General features: G+C 49.2%; 2 protein-coding genes and 1 pseudogene across 2 annotated transcripts in view; all 3 read left to right on the top strand.

Moving 5' to 3' along the window:
• The first annotated feature begins 1528 nt into the window (after positions 1 to 1528).
• LOC117088599 lies at positions 1529 to 2607 on the top strand (annotated as a pseudogene).
• A 4191-nt stretch (positions 2608 to 6798) lies between these two features.
• LOC117087828 (metallothionein-1L-like) overlaps positions 6799 to 14461 on the top strand; it is a 29676-nt gene continuing 22013 nt past the window's right edge. Inside the window, exons 1-3 of the mRNA XM_033218470.1 lie at positions 6799 to 6833; positions 7681 to 7737; positions 8258 to 8359. Coding sequence (XP_033074361.1) covers positions 6799 to 6833; positions 7681 to 7737; positions 8258 to 8357 — 192 coding nt within the window. The 3' untranslated portion in view covers positions 8358 to 8359. The remainder of the gene's footprint in view (positions 6834 to 7680; positions 7738 to 8257; positions 8360 to 14461) is intronic.
• LOC117087822 (metallothionein-1B-like) lies at positions 11306 to 12668 on the top strand. The gene is made up of 3 exons (XM_033218462.1): positions 11306 to 11443; positions 12031 to 12096; positions 12432 to 12668. The coding sequence occupies exons 1-3, from the start codon at positions 11416 to 11418 to the stop codon at positions 12521 to 12523; spliced, it is 186 nt and encodes a 61-aa protein (XP_033074353.1). The 5' UTR covers positions 11306 to 11415; the 3' UTR covers positions 12524 to 12668.

Raw genomic sequence — 14461 nt, 5'->3', positions numbered from 1 at the left:
TGCACAAAGTAAGGAAGGGATGAAGCAACAAAAGCAGAGATTTATTGGAAACAAAATTATATTGCACAGGGTGAGAGCTGGCCCCAGCAAGTGGCTCAAGGGCCTGGTTATAGAATTTTCTATGGTTTAAATATCCTTCAGAGGTTTGCCATTAGTTATTTAGTGCACACCCTATGTACATGAAGTAGTGGCCCCCTATCTGACTATGGCAGAAAGCAACCAATTAGAAGCTGAAGTGAAGTTACAAAGTTACTCCTATGCAAATGAAGAGGTAGTCCAAGGTCAGTCCAATTGGTTGTCATAAGGGACAAATCAGAGGTACTTTCAATTTCTCATCTGCCATGCAGACAAAGGGGAGAGGGGTTGCAAACGAAGTAGCCTCTGGTCCTTTTTTTACTTGGGTGTGGAAAGCTGGGGTTTTTCTTATGGTTTAGTTCTAGAAAGACTGTGAGTCAGCTTTAGGTTCACTGCCGCCAGAGCCTATTCTCTTGCCTCAGCACTTCCACCCTTTGTCCTGGGCTGGTTACTTATCTCCTTGTGCTGTAGTTGTCTGATTAGTAAGATGCTGTTGTAAAGAGTGTTCATTCCCCTTGAGGGTTGCTGAGAGGGTTCAAGTAGCCAAAGTGACTAAACAGGGTCTAGCCGAGACCAAAAGCTCTGCAATAGTCAGGAATTCTGAAAGTGAAGTAAGCGCTTTTCCTGCTTCTTAATTTAATTCACGGTCACCACAACAGGGAAAAGAGCCCTCCCTTGTGACCTCCCAAGCTTTGGATGTCCTTAGTCTTGGTGGGCCAGCTAGGCTGTGGGAAGCCCAAAAGAAGTTAAAGCCAAAGAGGACTTAAATATGCCCATCGCCCCCTCAGGAATGGAGAATGGAAGGGAGGGAGGCTGGGCCCTGTGTCTGGCCTGTTGCTGTGAAGAGGACATATGAGGCCAAAGGACCTGGGTGACTATGCAGGTGGGTTGGAGGTCACATGGGAGGCTGGTCCTCTGCACAGGGCTCCCTCGCTGCGCTTCCTGCCTCAGTCCTATCTAGGGACAGGAGCACTAGGCTGGGGTAGCACATGGACTCCCACAGAGGCAAAGCTCAGGTCACTGCTGCGGGGTGCTGGGGTGGAGATACCGGGACCGCCTGAGCCTGGGTTCCCAGGACCGCCCAGAGCAGGAATGGAGTGCAATCTCCAGGAAATTCAGGAGGGCCGGGATTATAGCAGGGACGCCAGTACCACCGGGAGCACAGCCCCTCCAAAGCGAGCGTGAGCCAAAGGGCCTCCCCCGAGGTGTGCACCAGTTATGTTAAGGAGGATCCTCCACCTGGCCCTCTTGGTGCGCACAGCCTGGCCTTGAACCCGGGGCGGCGCTGACACTGCGCTGGGCAGTTGTGAGACCTGGGGCGAGGCCTCTGCACCCTGCGCCCTGACCTGACTGTAAAGTCAGGCGGCCTACTCCTGGGATCTGTTCCGGCTCCCACCGGCCCGCCTGTTTTTTCACATCTGGCTTAGTAAGTCCAGCCTCACCTGATCTCCAAATGGACCCCCGCTGCTTCTGAGCCACCGGTAAGGGATGCTTGGTTTCAGGTCTTAGGATCTTCATTTTCATGCCACAGAATAAAACACCCTTGGGGCAGGAGGCAGGTGCATTTTGAGCTCTTCCTAAAGTGGACTCCTTTGCTTTGCACTTCTTGAGCTTTCTCCCCGCCAAGCACCTTCATCACCACTTAGAACATTGCCATCTTCCCAGTGCCTCCCATTTCTGATTCAAGAGGACTGAGGCTGAAAACTGCCCGGCTGCAGGTCACGCTCAAGACCAAAGGTGTGCTGAACTAGGACCCAGTGCTCTGTCCAGCACTGAGCTGCCTGAGGTGGATGGGAGGCACACAACACTCGCTGCTCACTGCCTTTTTCTTCCTTGCAGGTGGCTCCTGCACCTGTGCCAGCTCCTGCAAATGCAAAGTGTACAAATGCACCTCCTGCAAGAAGAGAGAGTGTAGGGCCTTCCCTGGGAATCTGGGGGCTGGGCAGAGTCAGAGGAAGGATCTCAGATCTCCACAGGCAGGAGCAGAACAATGACGAACTTCCCACATCCCTTTGCTTCAGCAAATGACTTAGGATCACAGCTGGAAGAACACTAGAGATGGTTAATTCCCAATCTTTATTCTTACCATGGGGAAACTGACACCAAGAGAGCACACCAGCCTGCCAAGCACAGGCCTGATACTTGAGGACTTTCCTCACTTAGGTGTATTATTCCAGGAGACTGTCCCTCCTTTTACTGCAAAGAGCATGTCACTCCTTCTTGAGTCTTCTATCCTGTCCTGGGCACAGGAAGGGTGGGTAGCTTTTTCATGGCAAGACCCTCACCCCAAAGATCCAGGAGTTATCTCCAGACAGAGCAATGCCATCCTGAACTAAGTATCTTTTGGGGCTGAAGGCACAGCTTGAGACTGGCCTCTGTTGGGGCAAGGAGATCCCTGGTCAAGCCTGCTCTGACCTCTCACTCTCCCCTTCTTCCCCAGACTGCTGCTCCTGCTGCCCCATGGGCTGTGCCAAATGTGCCCAGGGCTGTGTCTGCAAAGGGGCATTGGAGAAGTGCAGCTGCTGCACCTGATGTTGGGACAGCCCTGTGCCCAGATGTAAATAATGCAACCCCTACAAACCTAGTTTGTTTTTAAAATACAAACCTAACCCATTTACTATGCCTGTTTCCCTAAGTGAAATATGGGAATGATAATAAACATTGTTGGCCTTATTCTGCCTCTGATTTTTTTGAGGGGTGTCCTGAAATAAGAGACCTCAGACCCAGCAGAGCTGGGATCATACCATATGCCAAGGGCCTTAAGGCAAGTTGGGTCACCCGTCTCAGGTCAGTTTCCTAGCTAAAAATGTAATAGCATCATGCCAGATGATATGAGGGCACAGGAATCAGTCATGGACCGACGCTTTGGTGAGATAAAATAGAATGAATAAGTATGAAAAATAAAAAGACAAAGTTCATTTTTTATATTCAACAAGGAAATCTCAAAACAGATAGGAAGAACAAAATAACAGGAAAAACAAAATACTAACGATACTAACGCTTCACATCTGTTCTAAGGTATAGTGATGTTCAGTAGGAAGGAGGAAGGCCCTGGATGTCTTGTACTTCATGGCAACTGTTAGTTATTTGGCTATTTGGTGAGGGAATTGCTATTTGTTATTTAAAGAGGAAGAGGAGTCACAAGGCCAAGAGTAAGCACCATGCTGGCCCAAAGGTGCTTTGTGAAGGGGGGATTTCAGAAGGTAGTCTGGCCAGGTACAGTGGCTCACACCACTTCAATGGCTTACATCATGCTCTGCTCAAGCCAAGGCAGGAGGATTGCCTGAGGCCAGAAGTTTCAGACCAGCCTGGGTAACATAGTAAGAACCTCTCTCTATGTAAAACTGTGGGGAAAAGAAAGAGAGATCAGCCTGTTACTGTGTCTATATAGAAAGAAGTAGACATAAGAGACTCCATTTGGTTCTGTATTTGAGATGCTGTTAATCTGTGACTCTACCCCCAACCTTGTCCTTGCAAGAGACATGTGCTGTGGTGACTTAAGGTTTAAAGGATATTGGGCTGTGCAGGATGTGTCTTTGTTATACAAGTGCCTAAAGGCTGCTTGCTGGTTAAAGGTCATCACCATTCTCTTAATCTCAAGTAAGAGAAAAGCATTTGTCTCCTGCCCGTCCCTGGGCAGTGGAACATCTCCGTGTAAAACCCGATTGTATGCTTTGTTTACTGAGCAAGGAGAAAATCGTCTTTAGGAATAAGGTGGGACTTGCTGGAGCAATGCTGCTAAAAGGTTTATGGAGATGTTTGCGTATGCATCTCAAGGCACAGCATTTTCCTTTAAACTTATTCATGTCACAGAGATCTTTATCTATATGTCTTACTGCTGATTTCCTCCCTACAATGATCCTATTATCCTGCCACTCCCTTATGTTTAAGATGGTAAAGATAATTATCAACAAATACTAAGGGAACTCAGAGACCGGTGCCGCGTGGGTCCTCTGTAAGCTGAGCGTCGGTCCCCTGGGCCCCGCTTTTCTTTCTCTATACTTTGTCTCTGTGTCTTATTTCTTTTCTCAAGTCTCTCGTTCCACCTAACGAGAAATACCCACAAGTGTGGAGGGGCAGGCCACCCCTTCACAAACAAAAAATTAAAATAAAACAAGAAGAGAAAGCAGCCTGGGCAAAGTGCAGGCGTTTTGGTTTCACACAGGCAGGTTCACAGCCCACTTCATCCCTTACTGGCTGTGTGACCTGGGCAAGGTGCTTAACCTCTCTGAGGCTTTATTTACTCATTTGTAGAAAGAAGATTATATCTCTACATTGGGATGAAATGTGATAGTGGCCTCAGACCTGGCTAGGACTCAATGAAGAGTGCTGATATAATCATTTGTCCACATGGACTTCCCAGACAGAGAATCCTGTTAGATCCCATCAAGCTCCTTGGGAAAGGTCCAGTTCCTTGGAAGCATGACTATGGACTGGAAGTTGGGAATGGGTTTGGAGTCTTGCTGATCTGGTCTTAAGGATATGTGGATGACCTCCTGCACCAACTCTCCAGCATAAGACACTGCTCCAGCATTTGGAAAGAGAACAAGCCTTTCCCACCCTTCAAGTCCTTTGATCTTCACACAAACCAGAGAGACAGTGTGTGCAGAGGCTCCCTATGCAGGGGAACACTGTCCTCCAGAGTACTGAAGAACCTGCCCAAGGTCACATGACTCAGCACTACAGGTCCTCACACCCTCTCCAGAGCTGGCAGATCATCATGTAAGTGGATGCTGAGCTCTGCCTGTCACAGTTCTTAGCTGGAAGGACCCTTGGTTAGTTGACTCAATTGTGCCCTGACTGGAAAGGTGGCATACTGATGCTCAGGAGGTTAAAAACTAGGAAGAGAGATTGACTGCCAGCTCCTTACTCTTCCCTCTGCTGTCCCTGTGCCAGGTTTTTCATGTCCTTGTGTTTTACATCATATAGTGACATAGGGTGGTGGTTGAAGGAATGACATTGCATAAGTGTAAATTTCAGGTATGTCATTTATACCTGGGTGACACAACCTCTCTGTGGTTCAGGCTGCTACCTTGTTCCCGTGCATAACAGGGTCTGGCTGGTAGGAACAGAACAGTTAATTCACATAGAGAACTTAATATAGCATTTGGCATGTCTCAAGTAGTCTGTAATAGCTATGATTTTATTACCTTTATTCATAGCATAAGGACATTTTAGTACTTCCAGACAAATAAGCCAGTCTGGTGGGCTTAGCTGTATGTCCCATGTTGCTCCCATCAATAACATGAGCATATGACCTGTGGATCAGAGAGGGACCCTTCCCAATCCACAAATAGGGATCCACGCTGCATATGTAAAGCCATGAGCAAGACAATCCCTGTCTGCATAACAGATGCAAAAGGATTCTTGTCATTTCTGCTAACACCTGTGCTGTTATTTTCCGTAATGTTTTCTTTTAAACAATCATATTTCCTTAATGCATTTACAGAAAAAGCAAACTCTTTGACACTACTGAAAATAAGAATCGGTCTCACCTTGCAGACATGGAAGGTAGCCATACAATTATACGTATCCCTCTGTATCACTTCTGCTGCTCTCTGGATTGATCTTGACATTTGTTTTTGTTTAAAGATTTCAAGCAATAAAGAGGTGCTGAAGACATAGTCAGGCCAAAGGGAAGTTGCATCATTGACCTCTTTGCCTTGAAAAGCTAAGAGGATTGAGACCCGCGGCGCCACTTCCACCCTCTGTCCTGGGCTTATTATTTATCTCCTTGTGTTGCCCTCCGATTAGTAAGACGCTGTTATAAAACCCTTGAGGGTTGCTGTGAGGGTTCAAATAGCCAAAGTGACTAAACAGGATCTGGCTGAGACTAAAAGCTCTGTAACAGTTAAGAATTCTGAGAGTGATAACCACCTTTCATGCTTCTTAATTTAATGCAAGGGTGAGCACATCAGGGAAAAGATCGCTCCCTTGGGAACATTCCAAGTTTTGGGAAGCTCCATCCTTGGGCTTGATGGACCAGCGAGGCTGTGGGAAGCCCCAAGAAGTTAAAGCAAAAGAGGACTTGGACAAATGTGCCCATCACCTTCCCAGGAGTGGGGAATGGAAGGGAGGGAGGCAGGGCTCTGTGTCTGCTCTGTTGCTGTGAACAAGACGAACATGGCCAAAGGACTTGGCTGGCAATGCAGGTGAGACAAAGGTCACAGGGGAGGCTGGTCTTCTGCACACAACTCCCTCGCTGCACTGCCCGCCTGGGTCCTATCTAGGGACATGAGCACTAGATTGGGGTAGCACACAGGCTCTCACAGAGGCGAAGCGTAGGTCACTGGTGCGGGTTATGGGCTGGGGATACCGCGACCACCTGAGGCTGGGTTCCCGGACCGGACCGCTCAGGGACAAGAGTGTACCCCAATCCCCGGGAAATTCCAGAGGGCCGGGATTATGGTAGGGACTCCGCCTACCGCCGGGAGCACAGCCCTTGCAAAGCGAGCAGGAGTCAAAGGGCCGCCCCCAGGGTGCCCACCGGCCGCGCTAGGGAGGATTGGGCACCGGCCCGCCTGCTGCACACAGCCCGGCCCTGAACCCTAGGGTGCCTCTGACACTGTGGGAGCTGGGGCCAGACCTGGGACGGGGCCTCTGAGCCCGGCACTTCTCCCTGACTGCAAAGCCAGAGGTGGCTCCTGAGCTCTGTTCGCCTCCCACCGGCTTGCCTGCTTCTTCGCCTCTGGCTTACGTACTCCAGCCTCACCTGGTCTCCAGATGGACCCCAACTGCTCCTGCACCACTGATAAAGGATGCTGGGTTTCAGGGCCTTAGGATCTCCATTTTCATGCCAGAAGATAGAATGGTCCTGAGGCAGGAGGCAGGTGCATTGTGAGCTCTACCTAAGGTGGATTATTTTACTTTGTACTTCTGGTGCTTTTTCTCTTACCGAGTACCTTTATTATTATCACTAAGAACATTACCGTTGTCCCAGCGCCTCCCATTTCTAAGGTGAGAGGAATGAGGCTCAAGGGCGCGGTGGCTCAAGCCTGTAATCCCAGCACTTTGGGAGGCCGAGACGGGTGGATCGCGAGGTCAGGAGATCGAGACCAACCTAGCTAACACGGCGAAACCCCGTCTCTACTAAAAAATACAAAAAACTAGCCGGGCGAGTTGGCGGGCGCCTGTAGTCCCAGCTACTTGGGAGGCTGAGGCAGGAGAATGGCGTAAACCCGGGAGGCGGAGCTTGCAGTGAGCTGAGATCCGGCCACTGCACTGCAGCCTGGGCGACAGAGCGAGACTCCGTCTCAAAAAAAAAAAAAAAAAAAAAAAAAAACTGTCCCTGCTCCAGGTCACCGATAGGCCAGAGGTGTGCTGAGCTGAGACCCAGTGCTCTGTCTAGCATTTGAGCTGCCTGGGCTGGTAGGGAGGTGGGAAATATTGCTTCTTCAAGATTCCGCACTGAAGTTCCCATGTGGTACGAAAAAGAGGGCGCCTGCCCATCCGCGCCGGTGTGGAGAACAGGTGGGGCTGGGCTTCCGTGTGCCTGAGTGGAACTAGGTACCAGGTTTTCTGTGCATTGAGTAGGAGGATGCTGAGGGCCTGCTCCTAACCCTGCACCACACTCACCACTCACTGCCTTTTTCTCTTCCCTGCAACTGGGTCCTGCAGCTGTGCTAGCTCCGGTAAATGCCAAGAGTGCACATGCACCACCTGACAGAAGAGTGAGTGCGGGGCCTTCTGTGGGAATCGTGGGACTGGGCAGAGTCAGAGGAGGGACCCCAGAGCTCAGCAGGCAGGAGTGGGACAGTGACCAGCTTCCCACATCTCCTTTCCGGCAAGAGATTCAGGATCACAGCTGGAAAAACACAAGATAGTTGATTTCCAACTTTCATTCTTAAAATGGGGAAACTGAGGGCATGTGCATCTGGGCTGCCAAGCACAGACTTGACACTTCAGGACTTTCCTCATTTAAGCATATGGTTCTGGGGAACTGGCTTGCCTTTGCCCCAGTCACTGCCTCTCCAGTCTTCTGTCCTCTCCTGGGTATAGGTTGTGCTGGGCAGCTTTTTCACTGAAAGACCCTCACCCCAAAGATCCACCAGCTGACTCCTGACAGAGCAATGCCAGCCTGCACTAAGGGTCCTCTGGAGCTGGAGGCAGGGCTTGAGCCAGGCCTCTGTCGGAGCAGGGAGGTCTCAGGTCAAGTCTGCTGTGACCTCTCACTCTCCCCTTCTTCCCTGGGCTGCTGCTCCTGCTGCCCCATGGGCTGTGCCAAGTGTGCCCAGGGCTGCATCTGCAAAGGGGCATCAGACAAGTGCAGCTGCTGTGCCTGATGCCGTGACAGCCCTGCTCTTAGATGTAGAAAGAGTCACCTGTATAAACTTGGCATTTTTTCCAGACAGCCATGACCCATTTACTGTATTTGTCTCTCTTCTATGAAATATGTGAATGATAATAAAAGTTGTTGACTTCTTCTGGCTCTGGTTTTCTTTGTGTGCTTGGAAATAGGGAACCCCATACTCAAGAGAGCTGGTATGTGTGATTGCATTGAGAGTCCAGAGACCTGGGTGCTGGGACCATGTGCTATCACCTTACACTCTGAGTGCCCTGAGGAAAATCAGGTTCCCTGTCTCAGATCACTTCTTCAGCTAAGAAAGATTCCTTTAAGATTATAATATGAGGCCGGGCGTGGTGGCCCACGCCTATGATCCCAGTACTTTGGTAGGCCGAGGAGGGTGGATCACCTGAGATTGGGAGTTCAAAACAGCCTGACCAACATGGAGAAACCCCGTCTCTACTAAAAACACACAATTAGCCAGGCATGGTGGCCCATGGCTGCAATCCCAGCTACTTGGGAGGCTGAGGCAGGAGAACAGCTTGAACCTGGGAGGCGGAGGTTGCAGTGAGCTGAGATTGCACCATTGCACTCCAGCCTGGGCAACAAGAGCAAAACTCTGTCTCAAAAATAATAAAAAAATAAAGATTATGATATGGCATTTTTGCTGTACCTTTCTATGTTTAGCTACACAAATACTTACCATTGTGTTAAAATTGCCTAACAGTGTATGGGGTTGAAGCCTAAGAACAATAGGCTAAAGCGGACAGCCTAGGTGTGTGGTAGCCAGTATCATCTAGGTGTGTGTGAGCACATTCTGCAATGTTTGCACAATGACAAAATTGCCTAAAGACACATTTCTTAGAATGTGTACCTCTCATAAAGCGACACATGACTGTAATAGGGTTGGACTCGTAGAGGCAAATGATTTAATGGATGTAAAGAACTCAGACTGGTGCCTGTACATGACCAGTGGTCTATAACATTAACCACTATTTGTTGTTATTATTATTCATGGCTGCTATGGCCTGAATGCTTGTGTCCCTCCAATATTCAGGTATTGAAATCTCACTTTCATTGTGTTGCTTTTAAGAGGTGGTGCATTTGGGAAGTGACTATGGTATGCGGGCAAAGCGCTCATGAATGGGATTAGTCCTTAATAAGGGAGGCCTGAGGGAGCTTGTTTAACCCTTTCCACCATGTGAGGACCCAGCAAGAAAGAGACATCCATGAGGAACGGGGCCCTCACAAGACTCCAAATATGCTGGTGCCTTGACCTTGGACTTCCATGCCTCCAGAACCGAGAGAAATGTATTTCTGCTGTTTTAAGGTACCCAGTCTAAGGTATCTGGTGATAGCAACCCAAATGGACTCAGACAATAGCATAGTTGACATTTTTACTCCAGACAAAAGAGCCAGGCCTGGTGTCTTTTGTCTTTCTCATCAGCCACATGAGGATTGACCTGTGGTCCCGACAGGGTCCTGCACTCTGCTCGCAAAATTGGAATTCACACCAGAAATATAAAGCCATGAGCAAGACAGTCCCTGTCCCCCTAACAGAAACGGAAGGATGCCTGCCAGTTCTGCTACCATCTGCACCAATATGTGACTCAACATTTCTCTTTAAAATTTATTTTCTTCAAATAAATATCCTATTTCCTTAGATATATTTATATGAAAACCAAACTCATTAGCACTACTGAAAAAAGAGTCAGTTTAACTTCCACACATAGAAGGTTACCATCAAATTCTTCTGATTCATACCCCTCTGCATCTCTGTTTTGCTACCAGGACTGACACTGACGCTTGGTTTTGTTTAAAGATATCAAGCAATATGCCGGCGCGGTGGCTCAAGCCTGTAATCCCAGCACTCTGGGAGGCTGAGACAGGCGAATCACAAGGTCAGGAGATCGAGACCATCCTGGCTCACCCGGTGAAACCCCGTCTCTACTAAAAAAATATAAAAAACTAGCCGGGCGAGGTGGTGGGCACTTGTAGTCCCAGCTACTCGGGAGGCTGAGGCAGAAGAATGGCGTAAACCCGGGAGGCGGAGCTTGCAGTGAGCTGAGATCGGGCCACTGCGCTCCAGCCTGGGTGACAGAGCGAGACTCTGTCTCAAAAAAAAAAGATATCAAGCAATAAAGAGGTAAACATACCTAGGCCAAAGGGAAGCTTCATCACTGACTTCTCTCCTTTGGGAAGCTGACAGGATTCAGACCCAGCACTACCACTTTCCAGCCCTCTGATCCTGGGTTAGTGGCTTGAACTCCTTGTGCTGTCATTGTCCAGATTAGGAATATGAGTTCATAAATAGGATGTATGTCCCTTTTCGGTTGCTGTGAGGGTTCAAAATTGAAAGTGACTAAACAGGGCCTAACATGGATTAATGTTATGTAGAGTAATAGGAATATGGAAGGAAATTGCTTTCTAATTTCGTCCAGGGTCTGCATGTCACCTTCAATGATCCCTCTTCTGGGGACATCCCACATTTTCCAAATTGCCATCCTGTAGTAGGCCAGCTAGGCTTGTGGGGAGACCCTGGATAGATGTGTGCAAAGGATTACCCAGAGAAATGTGCCCATTCAGCCTCTCAAGAGTGGAAAATGGAAGAGAGGGAGACAGAGCCCGTCTCTGTCCTGGTGCTGTGCACAGGAGAAATGTGGCTGAGGTAACCACGTGGGGACAGACTCAGGCTAGGGGGGAAATCCAAAGGTCACAATCTCCACCAGTCCTTTGCACACAACTCTCTCCCTATGCTCCCGCTGCTGCTGATCCTGGAAGTTGAACATGAGGCTGGGTTTGCACACGGTATCCAGGGGAGGTAAAGATGATGACAGTCCTGAGTCAGGCCAGGCCACTGCTCACGGCCCAGCCAGGGATCACGGGCAGTGCAGATTCAGCAGGGGTGAGTGCAAGGGCCAGGGTGGGGCCTCTGCACCCCGCCACCTCCCCTGACTATAAAAGGAGCAGCTGGCTCCTGGTCTCCATCACACCTCCCACCTGCCCTACTGACTTCTCATCTCTTGCCTAGGAACTCCAGGCTTTCTTGGCTCCAAATGGATCCCAACTGCTCCTGCACCGCAGGTAAGGGACGCCTGGCTCTGGGTCTTGAGATGCCCATTCTTGGCCACCGTACACAGTGTCCCTGGGTTTGAGAAGGTTGCATTATGATATCTGAGTTGAAGGGAACTCCTTTACTTCTTCCAGTGCTTTCCTCTTGGCCAAGCTCCTGCGAGCATTTCCCTCCTCTGTGCTTGTAAGTCAGAATTAGGGATTCTGAGGATCAAGGCTGTTCTGCTCCATGTCATCCATCTAGTCAGGGAGCTGCTGGCTGAGCCCCAATGCTCTGCTCTAATTCTGAGTAGCTGGGATGGATGAGAGGCGAGGGACATAGCCTCTTCAGAGTTCATCAGAGAAGGTTTTGGCCTCCAGCCCTGTCTTCCTGGGCTGTGTGTGGAGCTGGGAACTTCCTGATAGGGTATATAAAGGAGGGTGCTTGCCCTTTCCAGCGTGATGGCTGAGGACGTGGGGCTTCTGTTCCACTGCTCTGAGTGGGAAAGGAGCTCTGAGGGCTGGCCCTGCACAGAGGAGGGGGCACTGGACACTCATTGACTCACTGCTGTACCTTCTGCACCTTACTCACTGCTCACTGCCTTTTTTTCCTCCTGCAGGTGCCTCCTGCACCTGTGCTCGTTCCTGCAAGTGCAAAGAGTGCAAATGTACCTCCTGCAAGAAGAGTGAGTGCGGGGCCAACTCCAGGAATCTGGGGCTGTGGCTAAGGTTGGGAGGGAACTCAACACTGGCCCTGAGTGCATGCTTTTGGGATCTGGTCTTCTTTCGCCCCTGTTGGCTGGGTCATTCCCTCTCCAGGCTTTCTGCTCTGAGCTCAGATAGGGCAGGGCAGACTTTTTCTATTGGGACACAAACCTCTAATGCACCATCAGAACAGACCTGTGCCAACCTAAAAATGCATCCTCTGGGTCTGGGGTCTGAACTTGAGCCAGGCCTGCTGTTAGGACAGAGAGGTCCCTGGTCAACTCGGCTGTGACCTCTCTCTCCCCTTCTTCCCCAGGCTGCTGCTCCTGCTGCCCCGTGGACTGTGCCAAGTGTGCCCAGGGCTGTGTCTGCAAAGGTTCATCAGAGAAGTGCCGCTGCTGTGCCTGATGTTGGGAGAGCACTGCTCCCAGGCATAAATAGAGCAACCAGTACTAACCTGGATTTTTTTTTTTTTTTCAATCTACTCTGATCGGTTTGCTACGTTCCTTCCTTTATTCAATATGTGAATGACAATAAAACACTTTTGACTTGATTCCGACTCTCCTTTCCTGTGTGTGGCTTGGAAATAACAGTTGGAATGGGGGACTGAACTGGGAATTTAGAGACACGGTTCTGATGGAAATGTGAGCCCCTAACAGTCTGAGCACCTTGAGGCAAGCCTGGTTCTTCCCTGAGCTCCATCTTCTGTAAAATGGAACTGCACTATGCGGGATCACATGACGGGGTGGGGGGGACATGCATGATCGCCTCGGGTCATGTCAAATGTGCAAATGTGGCACAGAAACTTCTCCATCTCTCATTTTCATTTTCTGTTTTCCCGCCCAGTTTCGGTACCTCATCAGATTTGCGGCTTGAAAGTGATGACGGGGTGGAATCCAACTCCTCAGTTGCTCGAGTTCTGTACGGGGCTTCTCAAACTCCACAGTGAAGAAACACTTTTTAATTCTCGTCCATCCCAGGCCTAAACCTTTGTAAATAAAATCCTGTTAATTACAGCTAAAAGGAAATCAAATACAAAATACAGAAACCATTTTAATATTCAACGGGAAAAATTTCAATAAGTATACACACAAATAACAGGAAAATGAAAGATTCACAAACTTTGCACATATTTTGCTGATGCGCATTGCAAACAGGAATCAGCAGACTGGTCCCAGGGTGTGGGTCACATACCTTGAGCAGCACTGCCCAGCACGTCCCCACAAGGAACCATCAGGCTTGCTCTGCCTCGTGTCACTGACAGGACTCTCGCTGACTCCTGAGAGCTCCCAGCTGTGACTTGGCTCTGAATGTTTGGAAGTTCCACCCAAGCCCAAACTGAATTTGTTTCAGCCTTTGCCTACTTCAGAACATCAAAGCGACTGGAGACATGGGGGGAAACGCCCAGCATGTTCCCAGCAGTATGCAGTGTGTGTGATCCTGGTTTGCAGAAGTTCTTCTGGCTGCCCATGCAGAAGTGATGGAGGATTCTGCAGTTTGGAGGGTGTGGTGGTGCTCACTAAGGAGGGAGGCCCTGGCTGATTTATAATAAAAGTTAACCATTAGTCCCCCTGGCTCTGTGGAGGAAATGCTATTTGATGTTCAATCAAAGAAGAAGATGGATTTGCTGGCCTAGAGATCAGGACCACGCTTACTCACTGCTGCCCAGGGAAGAGATTTCAGAGGACGTCCTGAGCCTAGGAAATGAATCTTGGTGTCAGGCAGTCCTGGTTCACAGCCTGCTTCACCACTAGAAAAAAAGTAAGATTCTCATCGCTGAAAGAAAAAAGAAAAAAAGATGAAAGAAATTAAAAATAAGTAAATAATGAGGCTTATGAGTATTCTCTCTATGCTGACTGTCTTTTTATTTATTTTTAATTAATTAATTAATTTTTTTGAGATGGAATCTCTCTCTGTTGCCCAGGCTGGAGTGCAGTGGTGGAATCTTGGCTCACTACAACCTCCGCCTCCCGGGTTCAAGCAATTCTCCTGCTTCAGTGTCCTGAGTAGCTGGGATTACAGGTGCATACCACCACGCCCGGCTAAGCTTTGTATTTTTGTAGAGATAGGGTTTATTCATATTGACCAGGCTGGTCTGGAACTCCTGCTCTCAAGTGATGTGCCAACCTTCATCTCTCAAAGTGCTAGGATTACAGGTGTGACCCACTGCACCTAGCCTACGCTACCTTCTTAGACAGACAAATTCTGTTAAATCCCAACAGCCTCCTGGAGAAAGGCTCATAGGTTTGGAAGCATTATGCTGTATTAGAGGCTGGGAATGAGATCGCAGCCTGGTGATCCTGCCAGGAGGAATGTGGTGTTGGATAACATGCTGCTGCTTGGCAT

This window comes from Trachypithecus francoisi, unplaced genomic scaffold (assembly GCF_009764315.1).
Source record: "Trachypithecus francoisi isolate TF-2019V2 unplaced genomic scaffold, Tfra_2.0 Lachesis_group10, whole genome shotgun sequence".
Taxonomy (NCBI): domain Eukaryota; kingdom Metazoa; phylum Chordata; class Mammalia; order Primates; family Cercopithecidae; genus Trachypithecus; species Trachypithecus francoisi.
Note: the sequence above shows the minus strand (reverse complement) of the source record. Positions and strands in the feature narration are given on the sequence as shown.